Source organism: Bison bison, unplaced genomic scaffold, assembly GCF_000754665.1.
Source record: "Bison bison bison isolate TAMUID 2011002044 unplaced genomic scaffold, Bison_UMD1.0 scf7180017864044, whole genome shotgun sequence".
In the NCBI taxonomy this organism is placed as follows: Eukaryota; Metazoa; Chordata; class Mammalia; order Artiodactyla; family Bovidae; genus Bison; species Bison bison.
The window spans coordinates 1213724-1241243 of NW_011494616.1; the positions used below are offsets into that span (position 1 = coordinate 1213724).

The 27520-nt window shown below is 36.4% G+C and overlaps 1 protein-coding gene across 9 annotated transcripts in view; it reads right to left on the bottom strand.

The window, feature by feature from the left end:
• The window catches only part of HDAC9 (histone deacetylase 9), a 1025726-nt gene that overhangs the window by 422806 nt on the left and 575400 nt on the right, over positions 1 to 27520 (bottom strand). For 6 of the 9 annotated variants that reach the window (XM_010835593.1, XM_010835590.1, XM_010835591.1 and 3 more), the window contains one exon: positions 5077 to 5208. The exons of the other annotated variants lie outside the window; for them this stretch is intronic. In XM_010835593.1, the coding sequence (XP_010833895.1) occupies positions 5077 to 5208 (132 nt within the window). The remainder of the gene's footprint in view (positions 1 to 5076; positions 5209 to 27520) is intronic. 9 annotated transcript variants of the gene reach the window in all.

Below are 27520 nucleotides of genomic sequence, written 5' to 3' on the forward strand. Positions count from 1 at the left end.
AAAAAAAAACTCTAATAGACTTGCATAGTTCATAAAAACATGCCATCAGCACATGAGGCCTGGAACCATTTCCATGGTATGTGGAAAAAATGCTTATATTCTATGTTATAAATAGCTCTTTATTTAATATACTAAGGCTATACCTTATTACAGCACATCTTAGTCAAAGTTATATGAAGAAAATACAGTAGAAGATAAAATCTCAGTGTTACACTGATCGCCTTGTACAACATTGTTTAATCTTAACTCTACCCAACTTATTTTCCAGAAGATGAGAAGCTGCCTAAATTTAATATGTTCAATTTTAAAGACCAATATAACAAGAAATTCATTTACCAAAAGTTAAATAACAACACTATGGATCATCTCTGTCATCTTCAGATATAAAATTCAAACGCATTTCAATTTATGACTGAGGTAGTTCACTTACTAAAATATCTAATTAATGAAATATAAACTTCCAGATCCTAGAAATATAGCTAAGAGAGGCCACTTCATCAAGCTTTGGCAAGTTATCTGTTGAGCTCTAATCAATTCCCTATTACCTTCCGCAGTTCTTTCATTTCAGCATTTTTCTAGGTGTCTCATCCTTCGTCTACTCAGCTCTGCACAAATGATCGTGATTCACGCTTCTTGGAGACTGACAACTTCTAAATGATTTCCATCAGTAATTTTTCTTTCTACCTCATCATTTTGTTATATATACTCTCCTTGCCCACATCAAAGTGCAAACATTTCTCTTCTGCTCCCTGCTCCAATACTGTCACATACACTTTCACCCATGGCCCCACCCCCGAACATCTGCTTTAAGATTTTGCTCCATCAATTATTTTGAACCTTCATGTTGTCCTTTTCCACTGGAATTGTCCCTCTAGCCTGAAAGCATGCTAGTAACCTGTAATAAGTGATGTGCTTATTCCTTTAAGAGCTGGCCATCTAGCTTAACTCATTGTGGACAGCAATTGATCTCTCAAAATACCACATTTGAACAGTTTTGACAAAACAGTTCTCATTCTCCTCATCCTTTCTACAATAAAATTCTCTACCTCCATGTTTGTTTTTCCATCTCTCTGGCTTTTCCTCCTTCAATCAATTTCTAAATGTAGGTATTCACCAAAGTTTGTAGCCTTATCCTATTTCTCTTTCCCTTGTCAAAATAATTCAAAGTTATGACACCAACTATCATCTTTAGGCAGAATCCTTGCATTCAGTTCAGTTCAGTTCAGTTGCTCAGTCGTGTCCGACTCTTTGTGACCCCATGGATGGCAGCACACCAGGCCTCCCTGCCCATCACTGCCTCCCTGCCCATCACCAACCCCCGGAGTTTACCCAAATTCATGTCTATTGAGTTGGTGATGCCATCCAACCATCTCATCCTCTGTCGTCCCCTTCTCCTTCTGCCCTCAATATTTCCTCCCATAAAAGCTATATTTCTTGTTGTTCCCTCTCAGAATTTCCAGTCTGAATCCTTTTGGAATGCTGGACATTGTTTATCTCTCTTTAATGTATATCGAATTCAGTGTATTTTACTATTAAACGTGCCCTGCTTAACTCTGTTTATAGTCATCCTTAGATTCATTCTCATTCCCTTCCTTACTCCAAATCTAATCAATTACTGGGTCAGTTTGTTTTGTTCTTTCCAATATTTTTCATCTTCTTCTGACTACAAAGATTTCAGTTTAATCTCTCAGCCTTCATTGTCCTCTCATGGACTACAGAAAATATCTTCTAACATTTCTGAGTTGCTACAGCAGTCCTTCCAAACTTTCCTTAAACTGCTGCCAGATGGATCAGAGTGAGACAACTTTCACTATGTTCCTCTGCTCCAAAATGGAGCCTGACATTATTTCCTACTATTGCTCTTTCTGAACCCTGCACTCAGTCAAATTTAAATTGCCTACTCCCCGTATGTGCCACTTTCCCATTTCAAGCTTTTTTATGTTCTTATCTCTCCACCTACTTCATCACAGGGTCAATCCCACCTCTATGTTCAAAGCCTGGCTCATATACCATCTGTCCCCTGTAAATGGGAGTGCCCAAGTCGCAGGCTATAGTTGCTTGCCCTCCCTCGGAACCCTTACAACATTCAACTTTCTATTATAAATATTTCTCTACTCAGAAGTGTATCACCAATGGAAAGAATGTGAGACTGATGACAGAATTCTGATCATGCCACCTACTTACTATGGGATTTCAAGTCACTGGTATCATAAAGTTCCTAAATATATTTCGCTCACTGCCTTTCAGTCTATATATCTTGCTTACATTTTGATTAATCTACTTTTTATATGTATCTCTTTCTTATTTATTTTTCTTTTAAGAAAGAAAATGAACATTAAAAAAAATCCATCAAGAATATGTTTCCCCTGGACCCCTAACTCTTGTCTTTCTTGTATGACTACACACTGATTTCTCATTAAAGTCCCATTCTGCATTCTGTCTTTAAAAAAAAAAAAGAAAAAGAAAACTATTTTAAAATGTCTTGTCAATTTAAAAGTATATTATTTATATTATTTTATGTGATATTCATACAGAAGTGTTACCTTATGTATTGAATAGAAATCACTATGGCAGATACTAGAATGTAAGACGATAGATTCTACCACAGGATTCTACAAGATCACACTGGACATGGTCTGGGAGAAGAGGTAGCAACTGATTTTCTGGGAACACTGAGAAAAATCTCTAAGTAGAAGTAACATCACAACTGGGGCTTGAGGACGAGAAACTCATGAAAAGGGGGCAGTGGAGAAGGGGAGAGCAGAGAAGACATTATAGGCACAGGAATGTGCCAGGACCTAGAATTTTAAAATAGCATGGCTTTGTAGGGGGAAGAGCAGAAGACCCTTGAATTTGAAAAAGGGGACGATGACATGTGGCTCTCATGTCAACTACCGGGAGGAGAGAGGTGGCATGGGTTTGGAAAAAAGCAAACAGCTGAACCTATGAAACAGGGAAGAGAGAGGATAGAGGTGAGACATGAACAGCAGTGGCAATTCAACTGCTATGATGCTATGGTGGTCTCTGACTGGACAGCAAAAATAATTAGTATTAAGATCCAAACAGAGCTCATCCTAATCACATGAAAGCTGACAGAGAAAGAGGATGTAGAGGTGCAGAAAACCTTGTGTCCAGTAGTTCAAATTCTCCAAAAACATTTAGACTAACTGCAACATAAAGTTATCAGTTAAAACACACCAGTTTTACATACAGTTAAAAATATCAACCAAAGCATCCATAAGTCCCACCTCACTGATCAGAAATGTGTGTCTAGTCTCTTCAAATACAAGTTTTTTTTCCCTCAGTTGAAAAGGGGAGCTACTATCTCACAAAATGAGAGAAAATTATGATATTTCACAAGAACCTGAGTAGAACTCTAGCAAATCATAACCCTTATAAATGAGAATTAATTATTACTCAGTTAAGTAGTGAGCTAAATTCCACTGAAATTTGGTAAGAAAGAAAAAGTGACCATGTGGGGAAAAGTTATGATCATGAAAAAGATTAACAGGAAAATAGAAAAGAACATTGCAATAAATATATAAAACCTTAATAAGATTTTAAAGAAACAAAAAAGAAATATACATGTGTTTCTATTTTCTTTAAGTTTTTCTGTTATGAGAGAACCTACTATCTCCCATCAGAAAAATGACCTACAGGTCATTACATTAGACAATTGATATGTTCATTATTCTTTACTTTCATTAATACAGACTCACTCTACAGATTCGTCCCCACCCCCATCAAGGACTTCTATTATGAAAACTTACTTAAGATTTTCACTTAATGAAATACAAATAGGTTTATTGGGGGGAAAAGTCTGTAACTCTAAATTCATTATTGAATTGGTCTAAACTAGTGATTGTATTTGATACTGGAAAATAAACTCTAGTAAAATAATTATTTATTTAATACTTATAATGCCTTAAGAAAAAAATTTTCACCAATACTTTTCCTCAGATAAACATATTAATCTGTCAGGACTGAATAGGAGACTAAACATTTTTTTTCTCCCTAGTAATCTGTCAAAATACTCCCTAATTGGTAGTCTACACTTTTCCACCTCTGCCTCCACAATCTTCATATTGTCTCCCTAAACTAGACACTATCATGACCAAAGAAGATACAGAAAAGAAACAATTTTTTTAAAAAACTTTCTAAGAATAAAATTTTATCCTAGAGAAATAATGCCAACTGACTACTTTGATATAAGCACCATTTCCCTTGAGAATGGACAAACATGGCTCTAGATTTCCATTTCTATATTGATGCAACCAAAGGAAATGGTCACATACAATGCATACCTCTAAGTAGTTACTCAAACAATAGTTGGTTTTGTTATTTTGGCTAGCCTTTTTGGTTCTTCTATCCCTATGTCTTCTCAGACCAGGTACAAATGGGACTAGAGGGCTTTGTAAGACATCAGGCTGAATTTCCTAACCTGTTCACCCCACTACTAACCAGGCAGCTAAAAAACTAAGAACTCTTCCATTTGAGACTAGTGAAAATGACAGTTTCTTTCCCTTCATAAAAGGCAATAATATATCCCCTCCTGCCACAAGTCCCAGTTCACTAGTAAACACATAATGTCATTTATGAGTTCTGTAAATTTGTTGAAAAGTGAAGGTTTTGCTGTTTCACATAGTTTAATTTTCCCAGATGTATTCTGTACATTAATGTCTGAGTATGGGGGAAGTATTCTTCTTGAACCTCCCTCTGCTCATTTCTGATCAAATTTCATTAAAAGTTATATTCTTTGGCTTGGCATTCCCAAAATGGACTGCTTGTTTCTGAAAAGATTAAGGTGAGCTCTGGCATTCCCTAGTTATGCCTATTGACATATAGTTCTGTTTTTCATTCATTTCCTGTTTAACACAGCTGGTGAATGCATGGCAAGGTTTACTGAACTACTTGTGAGTTTTCAATATAACTTCCTTTCAAGAAATGTTTCTCTTCAAAATAAATTTTAATATACAGCAGGTATATTTATTCTAAGCTAATTTTGTTTCATTCCTACTGGCAGCAGTTTTTTTTTTTTTTTTTTCTCCAGTGTGTATCTACCCAGTCCTCAATTACCTGTCACCTCAAACATTCGCTTCTTGAATGAAGTGACAACATTTCCATCCTTCCGCCTGAGTAAGGGGCTGCTTCTCCTCTCTGCCACTTTCTGTTTTAACCTGGACCGCACCTTCAAGTTGGGCTCAGAGGCTGGGAATTGAGACAAAGAAAATAGATAAAAATTAAAAAATGGAGAGCCAATTGCTCCTGTGTAAAAAAAAAAAAATAAAGGCTCACCCTCTTCTTGGTCCCTTCTCATGTCAAATTAAAACCCAAGCATATAAATAAGGCATTGATTAGAAATTAATTAAACAGACAAATGTCATAATTATTTTTATGAAATGTGTGAAATATTATTCTACATTTCTAAATGTAAAGTGAAAAGAGAGTAAAAATATGCTTTCTACCTATTATCTAGTAGAACTGGAATTGTTAATGGGAAGTTAAATGACTGAGAGTGTTTGGGTCAGAATAAGATTTATTATACTTCACTGTCAGTTCTTTTAATTCTCTCAAGGGTGAAACTCAAGAACCACTAAAAACAGTACCCTAATGTGATTTTAGAGACTCTTGGCTGACTTCTGGTAATAGGAAGACACCTCTGCAGAAAATAATTTATGTCTAATTCTGACTCCTGAAATATTTCAATGTCAGTAGTTTTTAACCTGAAATCCTGGGAAAATACACTTAGTATAATAACACAAACCAAGTAGAATCACTATGAGTAAACCTTCGTATACAGTGAATACACAGTTAGAAAGGAAGGGTGGCCAATTCTTATAGGTAAAGTTCTGAGTTAGGTTATATATTCCAAAATACAAAAGTACATTATTCATACATATGTGTTTCTTTGGTTACACTATTCTAAAGAGTGATGCTCTATAATTTATCTTCATGCATAAAGTTTTGAAGTGATTGTACTTTAGAAGAATGGAAACATTGTATTGATTCTGTAGTAGAAATCAATGATGATGGAGGCGGTGGTGATGATGATAATTAGGAAAACAATGCTTCTGAAGACAACTAACATTTATATAGTGATCACTATGTTCCACTATTGTCCTGAAATCTTTGTCAATATTAACTTCTTTAACCACAGAAAATCTAATGGGACAGAGTCTACTCACACTTTGATTGTATCAGTGAGGAAACCAAAACATGGAGATGTAAGTAACTTGCCCAAAGTCATCACAGTAAAAAGGGATGATGAAGCCAGCATCTGTACCCAGATAACCTAGCTCACGTGTAAACTTCTAACACTGAAAATACTGCTCTTCAACCTTTCTTTATGTAGGAACAGCAGAACAAATATAGAACTGATTTTCCAAAGCATTACTAATCACATATATCAGGAACAATGTTATAAGGTAGCTAGAATTCTGGAGCAGATAAAATGATTTCTTTGAAGGAATTTTATAGTTCTGCCCAACTACAGAGGATATCAAAAGTAGAATTTACAATCTTCTATTACTCATTTATTTATTTTTGATATCAAATACTTTAGTTTCCTCTTTGTTCTTCTCTCACTCACCCCTCTCTTTTTAGATCTACCTTGGATGAGAATCCTAGATTTTCTTGGAACTGGCTAGAGAAAATTAAAAAGTTAAATTGAGGGAGGGGAGGTTTACAGCTGATTTTATGCCCCCAAACTTTAAAAAAGTAAAAAAAAAAATGGGGACCTGGAAATATTGTAAAAGTAGAAAATGGGCAGGAGATAAGGGTAGAAATCAGGAATGAGTACAAGAAGCCCAGGGACTAGAGACCACAAAGGTCTTACTTCCTGGGCCTCCAACCTTGAAGCAAAGAAGGGTAATAGTTTGGGGGAAGGATTAAAGTTCTTGCCAGACTTTCCAGGAGTGCAGACATTCCTTAACCCACTTGATTTTAGCAAAGAAGACTGAGTCTGAATTACTAGCATCCAACATACCTGTGAATAAAGGGGAAGATGGAACTATATACTATTTCACTTAGATCCCCAGCCTCACCCCCGATACTTGGGCTTCCCTGGTGGCTCAGATGGAAAAGAATCTGCCTGCAATGCAGGAGACCCAGGTTTGATTCCTGGGTTGGGAAGATTCCCCTGGAGTAGGGAATGGCTACCCATTCCAGTATCCTTGCCTGGAAAATTCCATGGACAGAGGAGCCAGGCGGGCTACAGACCATGGGGTTGCAAAGAGTAGGACATGATTGAGTGACTAACATACACACACCCACCCTCATATATTTATTTTTAAATGCCTTAAAAAACACCAATTTTGTCTCTGATAAGCTGTAGGTTAATATATATATTCCATTTCAAATAAAAAAAAATGAATCCCTATATGCTATTAATATATTGGCATCTGCTGTCATCTTGCTTATAAGCCTAGGATAAAAACCACAGATTCTTAGATCTTGATCTAGACATGACTTTATGATGAAGTCTAATGGATTCGGATGTTACAGACTGGCTCTCCAGAGGGACTAAACCAATTGATTCATCACTTCAAAGATGGAATAGAAAAGGCACCATGTTTCAGCAGGAATATGTGGAATCGGGACCACACATCCCACCTATGAGATTTTCAGTGCGATTTTAGTGCTTTCTGAGCCTGGCTCTACATTTGTGAATTCAAATGTGAAACTCTAACATCTTCCTTATTTCACAGAACTTTGGCCACAGGATTAGATACCTAAGAATAACTATGAAGATCTGGGTGAATGCCAAAGGGAAGAAAAAGGTTTCGGTTCAATTCAGTTGCTCAGTTGTGTCCAACTCTTTGCGACTCCATGGACTGCAGCACGCCAGGCTTCCCTGTCCATCACCAACTCCCAGAGCTTGCTCAAACTCACATCCATCGAGTCGGTGATATCAACCAACCATCTCATCCTCTGTTATCCCCTTGTCCTCCTACCTTCAATCTTTCCCAGCATCTGGGTCTTTTCCAATGAGTCAGTTCTTCGCATCAGGTGGCCAAAGTACTGGAGTTTCAGCTTCAACATCAGTCCTTCCAATGAATATTCAGGACTGATTTCCTTTAGGATGGACTGGTTGGATCTCCTTGCAGTCCAAGCGACTCTCAAAAGTCTTTTCCAACACCACCAATTCTTCAGTGCTCAGCTTTCTTTATAGTCCAATTCTCACATCCATACATGACCACTGCGAAAACCATAGCCTTGACTAGATGGACCTTTGTTGGCAAAGTAGTGTCTCTGCTTTTTAATGTGCCATCTAGGTAGGTCATAGCTTTTCTTCCAAGGAGCAAGCGTCTTTTAATCTCATGGCTGCAGTCACCACCTGCAGTGATTTTGGTTTAGGTCATTTTTTTTATTGCTGCTACTGCCAGGGTAGGAATGACAGAGCTGGGACTGAGCCCCAAATCCCCTGATACCCAGTCTAGTCCTTCTTCTCCTCACACATTGCACTAGCCAGGGCGGAATATCTGCAGTAAAGATGAAAATGTGACAACAGCTTGGTAAACCAGCATGTGCCACTTAAACATTCTACAGGAAACCTAGAATTCCATAAGCTTTTCAGAAAATGACTTCACAGGTCAGCAGAAAATTTTTGTTCCTATGTATCTATTTGAGAATGAGCTGGATATTCATCTTTTAAATAGCTTTCTATAGTCAACATTAAAAAAAAAAAAGTGGACATCAGAGTAGGTATAAGAACGGGATTTTGGTTTCGCATCTATCATCTACTATCAGTCTGCTCATTCATGAAAGTCGGCTATGAAGATACTGTTGTAGTTTATGGAGTGAAACAGATGTGCTTTAAGTGCCTGTTTATGCATTTGGTATTTGACTTTGGATGAATTACTTTATATCTTTAAATCTCAGTTTCTCATGTTAAAATGGAGATAGTTTGTTTTTCCTTCTTTTTTCCTCCATACGTCCCAATAGATTGCATTTTCCTTCTTTCTCTGAGATCACAAGACCAAATCCTGGGGTTGCATCACCCCATTCCTTTGCTGGTTGGGTCTTGTTTGGACTCAGCCTACTAGTAAGACTGGCCAGTGATGGAAGAATTAAGGAGTTCGAGATCGTATCCTATGCTCTCTCTGCTATAGCACTGCATCGCGTGGTTTAGCTTTGTCTCTTCCTGATTTCATCTCCCTCTCGAAGCCTCCGTTCCATGGTTCCAGCTTTCCCAGCACTCTAGCAGCCTTATTTCTTCTCTGTGCTTCTTCAGCACTAGGGGTGGGAATGGCTTCCTGCTGTAGCTATTTTATAGGTGCCTCAACATCTCCAAGCTGTTGTAAGCAGTCCCTTCATAAAAGCCTATGACCCGCATCATGTGGGTTCTGTTACTTGCCAAAACTCTGAGTAACACAGTTGTACATATTTTGCAAAGTTATCGTGGAGTCAAACAAAATAATATCTAGTAGAAGATAAACCAGTGGTTCTCAGCTGGCAAAGATTTTGACACCAGGGACATCTGGCAATGTCTGGAGATACTCTGATTGTCAGTATGGGGAGTTGCTACAGGAATGTAGTGGGTGGAGCCCAGGGATGTTGCTAAACATCCTACTATGCACAGGACAGCCTCACAACAAAGAATTATCTGGACCCAAATGGTATGGCCAAGTGTGAAAACTCTGGGGCAAGTAATCAGGAAATGGAAGATGTTAATAACTGTTCTACACAGAGAGAAATAAAGGGGATAATGATATCTTGGAGATTCTCAAAGAGGATGTAGGAGAGTATCAGAAGAAAAAAAGATTATCAGAAACCAGGGAGTGCTACAGGTAGCTTAAAATAGTAAATATTTCAGTATATTTTAAATTTAGAATTTTATTTTAAAACATTCAAATCAAAGCTAGTCAACTTCCATTGGCTATGAAAATGTGCAGAAAAAGTCTGAATTCCAGTTCTCAACAGGGTAACATTTGAGACAAAATGATATATTTATCAATTGAGGACATAGGTTTGTAAAAACTAGCAATCACTGATATTCTATAAAGTACAACATAAATTTATTTTCTCAAAATATACAATCACAACTTTTCTAAGTAAAAGGCCAAGTCCATTGGTTTCAGTAAAAACTTTCGCCTGTATTTCACTTCTGATTTTGAGTCACCAGAAGTATTAGTATCTTGGTGGTGAAGGCCAAGGTTGGAATGATAAATAACCATCATTTAGTCCTCATAATGCTTTATAAACTCACTCCTAACATTTCAGAAGCCCACACACTGAACTCAGCATGACACGTACCCAGGCAGTAGAATTAATAACCTATTGTGCTGACTCAAGTTTGCAGTTAAGAGTTAATGCCATTTTCAATGCTCTGGTCTCCCCAAAGACTGAAGATTTCTATTCCAGTGACTTACTAATGGGATGAAAATCCTCAAGAGCCCAGAAAGAGATCACTAACTGGGGAGACATTTTGCTTATATTTGAATGTATTTCCTGCCTAGTTGCACTAATTGCCTTTCTATTTTTACCCAACACCTATCACTCTCCACATCTCAATTAATCACAAAAACAGAAGGCGAATTTTGAGTGTGTGTGCCCACTGAATGTATTTGTTTGCTGAGATGAAAACACTGCATGAAAAATTACCATTATTTAAATGAAAAAATATTAAAGATGATAGAACTAAAACTTTTTTCTCTTTTTGCTTAAAAAATGAGTGAACAAAGGAAACAGAAAACATGTGAAAAATGCCTCACGAGTTAAATGTATTTGAAATCTTTTCTTCTCATATGGATCTCCCTATTTCAAAATGAACTTAGGTGTCAAAGGGTGTGAAAATAGTGAGAAAAGCATTAAAGTTAGGTAGCAGACGGAAAGGTTAAAAAATTAAGATTCTAAAGCACAGTAAGTCATAAGGTACAGACTTGTCATTTCACTAAGAGATTGATGTGCGGACTGCGTATGTGAGTGTGGGAGTGTCACTTGGCATACGTACACACATACAAACACAGAAGCTATCTTTTATTGAGGCAAACAGGTCTCTGACACAGACAGACGGTAGACTCAGATTTCAGTGCTAACTAGTTCATGTACTAAAACCCGGCAATCCTGGGTGAGTTTTGGGATCTCCATGAGCTATTTTGTTATCTATTGGAGATGATATATATAGATACACTATGGTGGAAGATTAAAGGGGCTGAATGAAGTTCCTAGTTCAACTGACTGGCCATCACAAAAAAGTTGGTCAATAGACAGATGTTGAATAAATGAATGTATAATTCTGTACATATATAAGACTAAGAACAAATAAAATTAAAAGATAAGCAGCTTAGCATGCATGCACAAAGACAGAAGGCTACAAGTGGTTTATTCCTTTTGCCTAGGGCAGTATTATCTATAATAACAACAAAAGTAACAGTGGTCCTTTTCTGATCTTTAACTCAGTATATTTAAAATACTTTATGTTTACTGATTGACTTTTCACATTTTCCTCACTTCTTTTATCTCCCTGTTTATAATTTCTACTCAATTTACTGTGTGTCTTAAATATACTACCATTTACTAAGAATGATTACCTACTTTGTGCATCTTGTCTTTATTCATTTTTAATCCTAATTTGTGAATATTCTTTACACCAACAGTTTAGACAAAAATTCAATAACCACATATCATGGTATAAAGAAGTTCTTAATTCTCATAAGAGAGGTGATCATAGGAGAAAAGATTTTTCATTGAGTAATGGATACTGATATTACTAATTAAAATTACTAGTGATTTATCAAGATTAAGTACTAGAGTAAGAAATGCACCTTTATATTAATGAATATTGGGGATATTCAACTATTTCACCTGCACATTTAACACCACAATCATAGGTGAAATTTGGGGCTCCATTGTGAGTGTCACATCCCTTCTCTGACATTGTCTATTCTTTGCAGGACTAGATATCTGTCAGCTTATCCACCTAGCCCCTCCTCTCCCCAGATTTCACCTGCTATTTCCCACCCGGAGGCCTATCTTGGCATTTCTGTATTATAACATTCTGTCACTTGGAACCAAGCAGACATCATCTATCACTCATTCACTCTATTTGGAATGTCCTTTCTGAAGATTAGCTTTCCTGGACTAGTTCCTGCCCAAATCATTTCTCTCTTTTATGCTAACACTGTAGCATGCCTAGTCACATGTGAACTGTTCAATCAAACAGTCATTACAATTATGAACTGACACTCTGGGGACATGTGTAAATTCTCTAAAGTTGATCTAAAAATATAGGTTACTCTAATTAAAAAATTTTATAATTAGACCAAGCCTACGGATTTTTAAAATTAGCATTCAGAACAAAAGAGTATATCTAACACAACTTATGCTTTTTGAGGGGCTTCGATAACATGAATGTTTAATGTTATGAATCAGATTTTATGCATTTTGATATCAAGGGACAAAATTTCTAGTCTAACTCTTTTTAATTACAACCAGTTAATGACATATATTTCATATGTAAAAGTTTTTTAAAAAATCATTTATTGGGAAATTTTAGCTTTTAATAGCTAGCCACATTTATGGCAATATATAAATGCAATTTCCTGGAAAAACCATAATAGTATTCAGAAATACTAATGTAGACATCCATTCATCTTCTTATTGACAACATATCAATTGTGACACTATTTGTTCAAAGAGAGTTATTCTTTTTCAAAAAGTACACTGGTAAATATTAATCAATTTATAGTGTATTTATTTTATAATGACATCTATTGCTTTCTTCTAATTTTGTGAATCATACATACATCTCAAAATTTCATACATGTTTGAAATTTTTGGAAATGGGACACATTTTGGAAATGGGAAATGAGTATACCCTACTATAATGTTTCTTTTGCGTTGTATATATAAAAGTATTTGAAAATGAGATCCTGTTTCTTCACTTAATGCATTATGAATTTTTCTCCAGTAATTATATAGTCTTTAAAATGACCCAGAGGGATGGTACAGGGAGGGAGGAGGGAGGAGGGTTCAGGATGGGGAACATGTGTATACCTGTGGTGGATTCATGTTGATATATGGCAAAACCAATACAATATTGTAAAGTTAAATAATAAAATAAAATTTAAAAAAATAAAATGATTATTTATTCTGCTTTCATTTAAAATTTTATCATGAATCTTTTCCAATTATATATTCTTCTAAAAATACATTATGAGGATATGCCATGTATTACTTAACCACCTATACATGTGAGTGTGCACCATTTTATTTAAGCCTTTGATAACATTGGTCACTTAGGTGATCTACAATGTTTTACTTTCAAAGACAGAACAGTGGGACACATCACTGTGAAGCCATGTGTATATTTCTGAGTATTTCCTCCCATCAATGGAAATATTCTTAGGTTCCTCACATGTGAAAACAACAATGACACGTTCTTACGATTAGGGGGAAAAAAATGAATCACCATAAAGGGCAAGGAGTATTACAGAGACCCGGGAAGCAGGTCTCAGAGAGGTATGTGAGAACAATATGGAGGTTGAGCTTCCCTGGTGGCTCAGATGGTAAAGAATCTGCCCATGATGCGGGAGAACCAGGTTGGATCCCTGGGTCAGGAAGATCTCCTGCAGAAGAGAATGGCTACCAATTCCAGTATTCCTGCCTGGAGAATTCCAGGGACTGAGGAGGCTGGTGGGCTACAGTCCATGGGGTCACAAAGAGTCAGACACAACTGAGCAACTAACACTTTCACTTTTCACTTTTTCTGGGAAACAGAAATGCAGCCTAGAACAGAAGGGTTATTAGCTCTTGCTGGCATTCTCCCTTAGCATCTCTGAATGCTTCAACTCCTGAGCCAGAGCAGGCACCTCTAAAGCTGAAAGCCCATGACAGAGCCCTGAGCTTCCTCAATCCAAGAGCAGCACTTTGTGTTGAACCCTGTTTCCTTTTCCTCGCAGTTTTCTCCACAGTGCCTGATGCTCAGCTGGCTTAGGCAGCACCCTGAAAAACTCTACTGAGTGACGGAATACACAAACTGCTTACTCAGTGCTGGGGTTTGTTTTTGTGCTTAATACTAGGACAGAAGAACAAATAATTATTTCAAAAAAATGTTATGACATTTAAAGCACAAATTACCATTTTTAACAGATAAAATATTTTAATCAAATACTGTGATTCTGGATAGAAACAAATAATAAGTGATTAGATAATTCATCACTTTTATAGTTAAATTCAACATTCTGTTCAGTTGGTTTCATTGTTTATTTAGCTAAGAGTTATTAAATAATACTGAGAACCAAAGTTGCAAAGTTCTGTGAGGAGTGGGAACATATCTAGCTATGTTTCCACTGTTTATTCAGCACTTATACAGTGTCTACTACATAGGTCAAATTCATTAGTTATTTACTGAACAAATGAATCAATGAATGGGAAAAGGGGTGTGGTTAAGTGCTGAGGCAACTTCTCAAAGATAGACTAGAGAGATTTTTCCTACTGGGCATTCATGGCCTAGCAAGAACAAATAACACACTAAATGTGATCACTGCCACATGACAGGTGTAAGAGGAGCCTTGGAGCTGGGAGGCAGGGATTCCTTTCCCTGGAGGGTAAGTCCTGGGCACTGAGGGAGATTCTGACAGGTAGAGGTGAGAGGGAAGCTCAGTTCCAGGCAGAGGAAGCAACACTGTCCAGGGGAAGATATTGGCAAATTCAAGGGATGGAGATTAAATACACTAGCCAGGTTGGGGGGGAGGGGAGGAGGAAGCGATACTAAATGAAGATAAGGCTTCAAAAATAAATGTCAAGCAGAATTTAGCTAAATTAGGCAATTATACCAACATAACTCAAAATGCTAACAGAGGTTATTCAATCTGTATCTTTATACTCCCTCTTATGTTGGCTTTCTTCTTAGCATGTAGACATGCTAAGATCTTTCCCATTCAAATAAAAATAAGCCCCCCTGAGATACAGATATTATTAGCTACTCTCTGCATTTATACTTTAATTCACAGTAAAGTTTTTTTTTTTTTTAAAGTAGCCTTACACTTGCCGCCACCATTTTCTAACTTCAAGCCACTGCAATATGGCTCTAACTGTCACTGTTTCACTGAAACTACTCTACTACACATACCACTTGGGACAGCAAATGCATTAATTAATTTTGTGTCTTTTCTCAGCACTGAACAATGACATAGACTCATGGTGTGTCTTTATAGTTGTTGAACAAAAAAAAGAAATGTTCCCATATATTCAAGCATGAAAGGAAACTTAGAGTAAAAGACTGGGTTTCAAATGTTGTTGAGAAGAGAACTAGCTGAACTTCAGCTTTTCTAATTTGTAAGAATTTCTTGATGTTAAACTTCATGGCAAGAGGCCTTATAGATCAGCTGTGGAATGCCAGAGGAATTTCATTTGTCTGGCAAGCATCAAAAATACCATGTTTGGAGTCAAGGAAATCCACATCACATACAAAATACCTTTCTATGTTAATTCCCTTATATGCTTTATTTTTTCAAATGTAAGATATTTTATTTACGTAAAAGCAGAAATAAATTTTGAAAATCTGTATTCTGAAAATAAAGCAAAATTTTGGATTATCACTTCAATAAAACAAACTAGACTAGGGGCATGTTTCTAAAAGTCCTCTTGAGTTCTAAAATTTCATACTTAAAATTCAAAATTAATTACTTATGCTGTTAATCTTCTTTCAGTAATAAGCTAATTAGTTTAGTTAGAAGCTTGTCACAACTAGAGGAAAGCTCACACAGCACAACCCCAAATAAATAAAAAAAAATAATAAACAATAGAAGACTCAGCACTGCCCTAAATAAATAAACACATAATTAAAAAATAATACATCTAGTATAGGAGACAAATAAAACTGTGAAGTATGCAGTGTAATATTTCATGCATATTTCATAGTTTTATTTATGTCCTATAGATCTGCACTGGGGTGACCCTATATTTGATGGGAGCACATGGTAGAATAGCACATAATTCTTTCCAGAAACTCTGACAGTCAGGATTGTATGGTTGGAAAACTAATACCAATCTTCTGATAACTACTTGAGTATCACCATAAATCTAAACTTTATTGTACACATTTGTGCTATCAGCATGAACTTACCTTGTTTATACTCATAAGAGTCTGGAGCTATTTTCCAGTCTTGACTGTGATGATAACTATGTGACTTGGGTCAAGTTTTATTATTATCCAATGTCTCTGTGCCTCAATTTTCCTGCCTGAAAATATGGACAATAATATCCATTCTTCTGACTTTAAAGAGTTCAAGAGTATTGATTAAAATAGTAAACAGAGTAAATCACCATCACATTTTAGACACTGTACAACCTACTTTCTTCAAATATATGACTTTGAAATTTTTGTCTCTGATGTTTATCTGAAAATGTTTAGCTCACTCCCATAAAACTGTAACATCATTCTCTAGCTTTTATTTCACTTGTTTACTTCATTTTCTTCTGACTTGTCCAGTTATAACCATGTAAAAGCAGTCACCCAAAGGACCTGTACTCAGAAAACTCTAAGACAGTAATGAAAGAAATTGGAGACAACACTAATGGAAAGATATACGATGTTCTTGGATTGGAAGAATCAATACTGTGAAAATGACTATATTAACCAAAGCAATCTACAGACTCAACGCAATTCCTACCAAATTACCTATGGCATTTTTCACAGAACTAGAATAAGAAATCTTAAAATTTGCACAGTGACACAAAAGACCCCGAATAGCCAAAGTAATTTTGAGAAAGAAAAACAGAGCTGGAAGAATCAGGCTCCCTAACTTCATACTATACTACAAAGTTCCAGTCTTGAAACTAGTATGGTACCAGGAAAAAAAATAGAAATATGGATCAATGAAATAGGATAGAAAGTCCAGAAATAAAGTCACACACCTATGGCGAATCAATCTATGACAAAGAATGCAAGACTATACAATGGAGGAAAGACAATCTTTTCAAAAAATGGTGCTGGGAAAACTGGATGTGTAAATATGTAAAAAATGAATTTAGAACACTATTTAACATCATACACAAAAAATAAACTCAAAATGGATTAAGACCTAAATGTAAGACTGCTGCTGCTGCTGCTAAGTCACTTCAGTCATGTCTGACTCTGTGAGGCCCCATAGATGACAGCCCACCAGGCTCCGTCATCCCTGGGATTCTCCAGGCAAGAACACTGGAGTGGGTTGCCATTTCCTTCTCCAATGCATTACAGTGAAAAGTGAAAGTGAAGTCGCTCAGTCATGTCCGACCCTCAGCAACCCCATGGACTGCAGCCTGCCAGGCGCCTCCATCCATGGGATTTTCCAGGCAAGAGTACTGGAGTGGGATGCCATTGCCTTCTCCGAAACCTAAGACTGGATATCATCAAATTCTTAGAGGAACACAGGCAGAACACTCTCTGAAAATAAATCACAACAGCATCTTTGTCAATCGGTCTCCCAGAGTAATAGAAATAAAAACAAAAATAAACCAAGGAGACCTAATTAAACTCAAAAGCTTTTACACAGCAAAGGAAACCATAAGTAAAACAGACAAACAAAAAAGACAGCCCACAGAACAGGAGAAAATATTTGCAAATGATGCAACCAACAAGCAGCTCATGTAGCTCAATATCATAAAAACAAACAGTGCAATCAAACAATGAGCAGAAGACCTAAATAAACATTTCTCCAAAGAAGACATACAGATGGCTGAGAGGCCCATGAAAAGATGCCCAACACCGCTAATTATTAGAGAAATGCAAATCAAAACTGCCAGGAGATAACACCTTATACCAGTCAAAATGGCCATCAACAAAAAATCTACAAACAATAAATGCTGGAGTTGTGTCAGGCAGAATAATGTTCCCAGGGCAAAGAAGTCTATGTCCTACTCCCCAGAATTTGTGACTGTCACATTACAAGGTAAAAAGATATTAAGGTTGCAAATGGATTTAAGATTGCTAATCAGCAGGTTTAAAGATGAGATTATCCTGGATTTTTCAGGTGGGCTAATATAACTGTGGTGTTGGAGAAGACTCTTGAGAGTCCCTTGGACTGCAAGGAGATCCAACCAGTCCATTCTAAAGGAGATCAGTCCTGGGTGTTCTTTGGAACAACTGATGCGAAAGCTAAAACTCCAGAACTTTGGCCACCTCATGCGAAGAGTTGACTCATTGGAAAAGACTCTGATGCTGGGAGGGATTGGGGGCAGGAGGAGAAGAGGACGACAGAGGATGAGATGGCTGGATGGCATCACCGACTCGATGGACGTGAGTTTGAGTGAACTCTGGGAGTTGGTGACGGACAGGGAGGCCTGGCGTGCTGCGCTTCATGGGGTCGCAAAGAGTCAGACATGACTGAGCGACTGAACTGAACTGAACTGAATATAATCACAAGGGTTCTCTGAAAATATGGAAAAGGCAGAAGTATGAGAGTGATACACTGCAACAAAGACCAACTAATCATTGATGGGTTTGAAGATGGAGAGGAGGCCAGAAGCCAGAGAGTGTGGGCAACCTCCAGAAACTGGAAAAAGCAATGAGACAGACTTGCTCCAAGTACAGTAAGATCATAAATATGTGTTGTTTTAAGTAACTAAGTTTGTGCTAATTTATTACAGGAGCCATAAGAAGTCAATAGAGCAGTCTAAAGGATCCCAAACCTGGCACTGCTTTGGAAGTCTGAATATTCTAAAATACTGGCTCTGACTAGATCAGATTTCACTGTGCTATACATATTTATATATGTTCTATATATATATATGTATGTGCTATATATACGTATGTGATATATATATAGTTTGTTTTAGGTAAGAAAGTAGAAAATTAAAGAAAACTATTAATGATATATGCCCAACATTTAGCAGAAATACCAAGAAAATAATTTGCTTAAAATTAATATTTAACACTATATCAGATATCATTTTTATACAAAGGTAAGATTTTAATTAATATATTTACTTATTTGTAAAATAATCCAACAAAGAAAGTAAAAGAGAAAAATGTAACTTATTTCTTTAAAAATTTTCTGTTAATTTCCGTAAGGGTGTAAGTTAAGGATCGTTTATTTTAACCCCCAAATGCTGAGTACTTTGTATATTCTAAATAGCTTCAAAAGCAATCAATTTCCAAAACTCATTCAAGTGGGAACATTTTATTTTTTTTAAGGCAGATTCCTTTTGAAATATTAAGTTATTAAGCTCAATAACAACTGTATAAAGCCCATTGCTAAGAACAATTTCCCCTTTTGGTGCAATGTAAATAATAGAAGGGGGAAAAACAGTTTAAATCTCCAATTAGTCACTTTCAAAATGTACTTAATTAAAACATTTTTTACTTTTATATATGATCTTTATGGTAAGAGATACAATTCTACTCTCCTACAACTTAATCAGCTAAATATAAAATGTAACCTTCCATCTGGTAAATCAATTTAACAGACATAATTGTGCCCTACCATAACTCAATAAGACACTGAGGAAAACCATTGAAATGCTATTTCCTTTTCTTTAGAAGAGAATTATGTACAATTTCAGCATGCTTTGCATTTCTAAAAGTTAAAGTCAACAGGGAGGTATCACTCTCCTTTACATGAGTTTCCCATGAGAAAATCAAAAGCAAAGTATAAAGCTTGTGCTGTTATTCATGAAACACTCCTTAATACTAACTTGGCTTTAACCAGAATATATTATTTGGCAGCTAAAACCTTTAATTAGAGTTGTGGTTTGAGCAGATTTTCACTGAATTTATGTTCTATAAGCACTCAAAGAACAGCACTGTTTTTCTAACCAGCAGATTCGAATTCAGGTCGTTTAAATGTTGTACCTGAGCTACAGGTGGAAAAAAAGAGAATGTTGCTCTGATTCTCATTTTATTGACTTTAATTATGATTCAACATTTCTGAACAAGTACTAACAACAGATAGACAAGAAAGAGAATGAGATGCTCCTTCTAACAAAAATATCTTGAGCATTTGCTGTGTGCAAGGCTGTATATACTAGATACTATGAAAAGAAAGAATACTTATCAGAAAAGATGATTCCTACACTAAAAAAGAGAAAGAACTGGTGGGGGAAAGCTTTTAACTCACAGATGGATTGGACAACAGGAGAGAGAAGATGATGGAGCCAAAGTGGAAAACAAAAGTCAAACCTGCATAATTAGGGGAGAGGATAGCAGAATTGAGAAAAATCAGGGTGATAAGCAAGTTTTGAGGTGAAGGATGTTGTTCAGTCGCTCAGCTGTGTCCAATTCTTTGTGATCCCATGGACTGCAGCAGGCCAGGCTTCCGTGTCCTTCACTATCTCCCGGAGATTGCTCAAACTCATGTCCATTGAGTTGATGATGCCATCCAACCATCTCATCCTCTGTTGCCCCTTCTCCTCCTGCCCTCAATGTTTCCCAGCACCAGGGAAAGTGAGTCAGCTCTTCTCATTAGATGGCCAAAGTACTGGAGCTTCAGCTTCAGCATCACTTCTTCCAATGAATATTCAGAGGTGATTTCCCTTAGTATTGACTGGTTTGATCTCCTTGCTGTCCAAGGGACTCTCAACAGAGTCTTCTTCAGCACCACAGTTGGAAAGAATCCATTCTTCGGCACTAAACCTTCTTTACGGTTCAACTCTCACATCCATACATGACTACTGGAAAAACCACAGTTTGATTATATGTGGAAGATGGGAGGTCAACTTTTAAACCTGGTTCAGTTCAGTTCAGTTCAGTCACTCAGTTGTGTCCGACTCTTTGTCTGGTAGGTTAAACTAACTGCAGCACATCTTGGAAATGTCAGCCTGGAATCCACTAAAGGGTTCAGAGTTACAGATGTGGGTTTAGATCACAAATGAAAGAACTTTAAAAAAATGTCAAGATGGCTTTGATCAGTCTGTTCACTGAAGGAATGAGAAAGCTGGGGTAAGCTCTACCATCAGAGATACTTATTGATTAGAATGAATAGGAACTAGAATTAAAGCCTTTAGGGGAGTGATGGTAATTAAAGCATGGGGAAATTAAAACAATGGAACAACATGCAGAGAAGAGTCAACTGGACTATAGAAATCCCAAGTTTTCTGGCATTAAGATATGAAGGATATAGTTATGAAAATAGAGAGAGTCCAGATGAACGGAAGTACAGCATATAAAATTAACATTTAAAGGAGGAACAGTTGGTCAGTGAGGCTTAAAGTCACAAAAAATAAAAAGGAAACCTGAGAAAAATCCATTTACTTGGAGATTTATAATCATTGGCGTTCTTTAAGAATACTGATACAGAATTGAAAGTGAAGTGAAAGTGAAAATCACTCAGGCATATCCGACTCTTTAGGACCCTATGGACTATACAGCCCATGGAATTCTTCAGACCAGAATACTGGAGTGGGTAGCCTTTCCCTTCTCCAGGGAATCTTCCCAACCCAGGGATCGAACCCAGGTCTACCTGCATTGCAGGTGGATTCTTTACCAGCTGAGCCACAAGGGAAGCCCGATACAGAAGAGAAATAGAGCTGAATCAGACGATATATTCATTTCTATAATATAGCCTAAGAGAATAACTAATAATATCATTATTCTGACCTTATTTACATAGATGATGAAATAAGTTCAAATTTTGACAACAAAAGAAGGATGGAAAAAACAAGAATAATTTATTTAAATTTTTACTTTTTTTAAAAAATCATTTTTTAGACAAAGGACTGATTTTGAGTGTTGGAACATTATAGAAGGGGCTTGTTAATCAGAAGACAGAAGATGCTTGCCTTAGGGGGATAATCACTAAGTCTCTTGGCTCCTTGAAAGCAACCACAGTCTCATAATCAGAGAGTCTCATATCAGTGCTCTCATAATCAGAGCAGTTTTTGGCCCAGAATCAGCGCCGAATAAGTTGCTTTCTTCTCTCACCTCATTCAGAAAAACTGAAAGGGACACCTTTAAAAACTACCTTTTCTTTGGAACATATAAATTAGAAGATGGCTATTGAAACTGAGAATGACAAAATATAAGAACTGATCTTCCCAGTATTCTGCATCCTTTGCAATCTTCTTACTGTGATGTAGCAGAAAAGCAGACTATATTCAGTGTCAGAGGAAGATGTCTCCCAACCATCCACTTCAATCACTAAATTCCTATTCAACTCTACCCATCTTTAATTTCCTTCTAATGATACATTTAGCATACACTAACCTTTTAAACTATATATTTTAATATAATTTCTACCAACAAGTTTCAAAATGACTTCCTTCCTATCAACCTAAAATTTCAACCTTTAATACTGAGATTTTTTTTTAAATTCAAAAGTTCACTGTAATCATAAATTTCCTGATTTTTTATCTTTTACATTTTCCTTAATAGAGAAGAAACCTTAATAATCATGGTCTTGCCTCATGTGGCAATATCTCCTTTCCTTTCTCTGATGGAGTATTTTCCTATGTTCGCACGTCATTCAATGCTAGGATTAACCCTACTGACGCTGAATTGTATAATTCACTTACTTATTTCTATCCAAATGAAAGGTAAGATGATGTTTCCAATACCTATCACTGAAATAACCAAAATGTCATTGCTCTTCTTACCTTCTTAGTAGAGCTCTTCATCTTTGAATTCCCTACCTCCTTAACTTTTTCCTACCCTGCAGCTCTCCCTGAGGCTTCCCCCTAATTCACTAAACATTCATAGTCATATCCTCCCTCCCTCTCTGCTTCTTCTCTGCTTCTGTCTATCAAACACACACACACATACACACACACATATAAACCTTTTTCTTCTAAAGGGGTCCAAATTTCAAAATCTTACTAAGTTTTCTAGTAAGTGATCCAAGAAAACTCCAACTTTCAATCAGTGAACTTTAATTTCATTTCGTATGTTATATTCCAACCTCAATATAATAATAAAAAAAAATTCATCAATTTTCTTCTCAAGCCAGAAGGAATGACCTTCCACAACATTTTTACACTGATTGTCTTTATCATCCTTTCCATCTCCAGTGAACTCTACAGTGCTTGCTAATACCTACATATTTTGGTGTCAGAAAGACTGGAATTAGAATTCTACCTTTGTTGTTTCCTTGCTCTGTGAACTTGGATATATTTATAAGCTGAGTTGTATTTTTTACAAAAGTTAGTTGACTAACCTCTGTGCTTTTATTCTCTCCTTTTATTCAGATCAGCACACACTAGCCAACACACATCTCTCTCTAAAGGTTTTATTGTTTCATGTTAATCTCACACATAAAAATGTATTGCACTGACTTCTTGGCTCCTCTTCTTCCCCTGTGCTTCAAGGGACAGTGAATTACTGCCAAGTGTGTCTCACATGGGCTTCCAGGCTCTGGCACGACACGATTAGCAGAAGTCTCTCTATGTGCTGTCTAAAATAGATATTCCACCTTAAGATGCTCACTCCTCAGAGCTATGCCTTTTCTGTTTTTCCCTAAATCTCCACCTAAACATCGTTGAGGTTATATTGTGGAACCATCTCTGCACTAAGGTTTCCCTATCTGCTTCTAAAACTCTATAAATACCTTTAGTAACATTAAACACATCATGATCTTAATGATATATATTCAGTATAATGAAACATTTTGGAGAATAAAATTGCTAATGATTATAAAACAAACACATAAACAAACATGTCTTCCATTTGTATTTATCCTATGTGTTTTCACAAATAGTCCAGTTATCTTAAAGGTAGAAAACAGTTTAACTTATCATCTGAATCAAAAGCATAATAATGAGCTGTAAAAGAAATGGAGAAAACATTTCTAGAGTTTTTTAAGTATTAATTTTATACATTTACAAATTATAAAATCTTTGAATTTCACAATTCATCCTTAGAACATCTCTTTTATAACATTTGTCCACTCAAGAAACATCATATATGCCCATTATTTCAGGTTTTTTCCCCCAATTCTGCCAAAATGGCTATGCAATCTTGTAACTTATTTACGTTATGCCACTGTTAAAGGAATTTTAAGATGCTTTCAAGAAATGGTATACATTAAACTGGCTATTGAAAAAAATAATGTCACCTAGGATAGGCTAATGTCCAGGGAAACAGACATTTTCATTCACTTCAGTTAGCGGTGAGAAGTTAAACAATTCACATTGAGTAGATAGAGTCTGAATCACAACACATACTGCTAGAAATCTACCCTGTAGAGTTAATAAGCTATTTGTCAAAAGAAGAACTTGTATAACATTTACTTCAAAATTATTTTAAATAGCAATACTGGAAATACTTTAAATGTCCAACATTAGAGGACTGTATATAAAATATAGTATAGTTGTATAATAAATTGTAATTATTTACCAACTAAACTGACATTGGAAACTCACACTTGAAATTAAAAGACATCAAAAAGGAATGTTATGGTGCCAACATAGAAATTACAGTTGCTTCTATTTCATTGCTTTGTATTATATTTCTAAAATTAATATAGATTTCTTTGTAATAACAAGTAAAGTGTTTATTATAATAAGTCAAATACACAAGTAAGGAAAATCTCTGCATAGGATAAGGATAGCAATTTCAACTGAAGAAACTGAATAGCTTAGATTCTGATAGAGAAAAAGGAGAAATACAAAGAATATATAGTTGCAGTAAGTACATTAATTATTCAAGAAAGACAAACATGATCCTGGTAATAGACCCAAAAGAAAGTTATTATGCACATACATGTATATGCAATGGTAATGGAAAACATAATGGATGTCTTTTACACATACATGTATATGTAGGGAAAACCACTAGACCATTCAGGTATGACCTAAATCAAATTCCTTACGATTATACAGTGGAAGTGAAAAATAGATTGAAGGGATTAGATCTGATAGACAGAGTACCTGAAGAACTATGGACGGAGGTTTGTGACATTGTACAGGAGGTAGTGATCAAGACCATCCCCAAGAAAAAGAAATGCAAAATGGTTGTCTGAGAAGCCTTACAAATAGCTGAGAAAAGAAGAGAAGCTAAAGACAAAGGAGAAAAGGAAAGATATACCCATTTGAATGCAGAGTTCCAAAGAACAACAAGGAGAGATAAGACAGTCGTCCTCAGTGATCAATCCAAAAAGTAGAGCAAACAATAGAACTGGAAAGACTAGAGATTTCTTCAGGAAAATTAGAGATACCAAGGGAACATTTCATTCAAAGATGGGCCCAATAAAGGACAGAAATGGTATGGACCTAACAGAAGCAAAAGATATTAAGAAGAGGTGGCAAGAATACACAGAACTATACAAAAATGATCTTCATGACCCAGATAATCATGATGGTGTGATCATTCACCTTGAGCCAAACATCCTAGAATGCAAAGCCAAGTGGGCCTTAGGAAGCATCACTACGAACAAATCTAGTGGAGGTGATGGAATTCCAGCTGAGCTATTTCAAATCCTAAAAGATGATGCTCTGAAAGTGCTGCACTCAATATGCCAGCAAATTTGGAAAACTCAGCAGTGGCCAGAGGACTGGAAAAGGTCAGTTTTCATTCCAATCCCAAAGAAAGGCAATGTCAAAGAATGCTCAAACTACCACACAATTGCACTCATCTCACACGCTAGTAAAGTAACGCTCAAAATTCTCTAAGCCAGGCTTCAACAATATGTGAACAGGGAACTTCCAGATGTTCAAACTGGTTTTAGGAAAGGCAGAGGAACCAGAGACCAAATTGTCAACATCTGCTGGGATCATCGAAAAAGCAAAAGAGTTCCAGAAAAACATCTACTTCTGCTTTATTGACTATGCCAAAGCCTTTGACTGTGTGGATCAGAATAAACTGTGGAAAATTCTGAAAGAGATGGGAATACCAGACCACCTTACCCATCTTCCAACAAATTTGTATTCAAGTCAAGAAGCAGCAGTTAAAACTGGACATGGAACAACAGACTGGTTCCAAATCGGGAAAGGAGTATGTCAAGGCTATCTATTGTCACCCTGCTTATTTAACTTATATGCAGAGTATATCATGCAAAATACTGGGCTGGATGAAGCACAAGCTAGAATGAAGATTGCTGGGAGAAATATCAATAACCACAGATATACAGATGTCACCACCCTTACGGCAGAAAGTAACAAAGAACTAAAGAGCCTCTTAATGAAAGTGAAAGAGGAGAGTGAAAAAAGCTGGCTTAAAGCTCAACATTCAAAAAACGAAGATCATGGCATCTGGTCCCATCACTTCATGGCAAATAGATGGAGAAACAATGGAAACAGAGACAGACTATACTTTTGGGGGGCTCCAAAATCATTGCAGGTGGTGACTGCAGCCATGAAATTAAAAGATGCTTGCTTTTTGGAAGAAAAGTTATGACCAACCTAGACAGCATATTAAAAAGCAGAGACATTACTTTGCCAACAAAGGTCCATCTAGTCAAGGCTATGGTTTTTCCAATAGTCCTGTATGGATGTGAGAGTTGGATTATAAAGAAAGCTGAGTGCCGAAGAATCGATGCTTTTGAACTGCTGTGTTGGAGGAGACTCTTGAGAGTTCCTTGGACTGCAAGAAGATCCAACCAGTCCATCCTAAAGGAGATCAGTCCTGACTATTCATTGGAAGGACTGATGCTGAAGCTGAAACTCCAATACCTTGGCCACTTGATGTGAAGAACTGACTCACTGGAAAAGACCCTGATGCTGGGAGGAATTGAAAGCAGGAGGAGAAGGCGACAACAGACATGGTTGGATGGCATCACCGACTCGATGGACATGAGTTTGAGCAAGCTCCAGGAGTTGGTGATGGACAGGGAAGCCTGGGGTGCTGCAGTCCATGGGGTTGCAAAGAGTTGGACACGAATGAGCGACTGAACTGAACTGAACTGAATGGTAATGGAAAACATAATGGATGTGTCTTACTGTTGTTCAGTCGCTAAGTTCTGTGTCGCCCACTAGGCTCCTCTGTCCATGGTGCTTTTCTAAGCAAGAATAATGGAGTAGGTTGCCATTTCCTACTCCAGGGGATCTTTCTGACCCACGGATAGAACCAACATCTCCTGCCTCACTTGCATTGCAGGGAGATTCTTTACCCCTGAGAAGCATTCTAAAAGCTGGAGAAATATTTTTCATATGTGTTTTCTTATAACTATAATATAAATAAATAACATGACAAATTTAATAAGTAAAATTTCTTCTATGTGTTATATTTAAACCTATAAAGTAGTTTTATTAGTTATTCTGTATCCATAAGCTTACTGATTCTCCTAAAGACATCTAGCAGATTTGAAAAATATTTTCTTGCATAGTGACTGCAAAGTATTATATTTTGGTATTAACTTTATATTTTCAGCTTCTCAGAATTCTGTCACTGATTAATTAATTAGCTCTTTTATTTGCGGGAAAAACAATTGAAAGATCTAACTTAAAATTGATATTTAACTTCTGGAATAGTTTAACTTTTACAAATGTTTAAATATTTAGATGTACAAAGAATACATCAATTTGTGGCTTTAAATAATTTGCTTTCAATGAAAAATGTCTGTAGTAGTTGAAATTATGAAGGATAATCAAAATATTAGTGCTAAAATATTTTGAACATTATTCATCATTGGACTCGGAGAAGGCAATGGCAACCCACTCCAGTACTCTT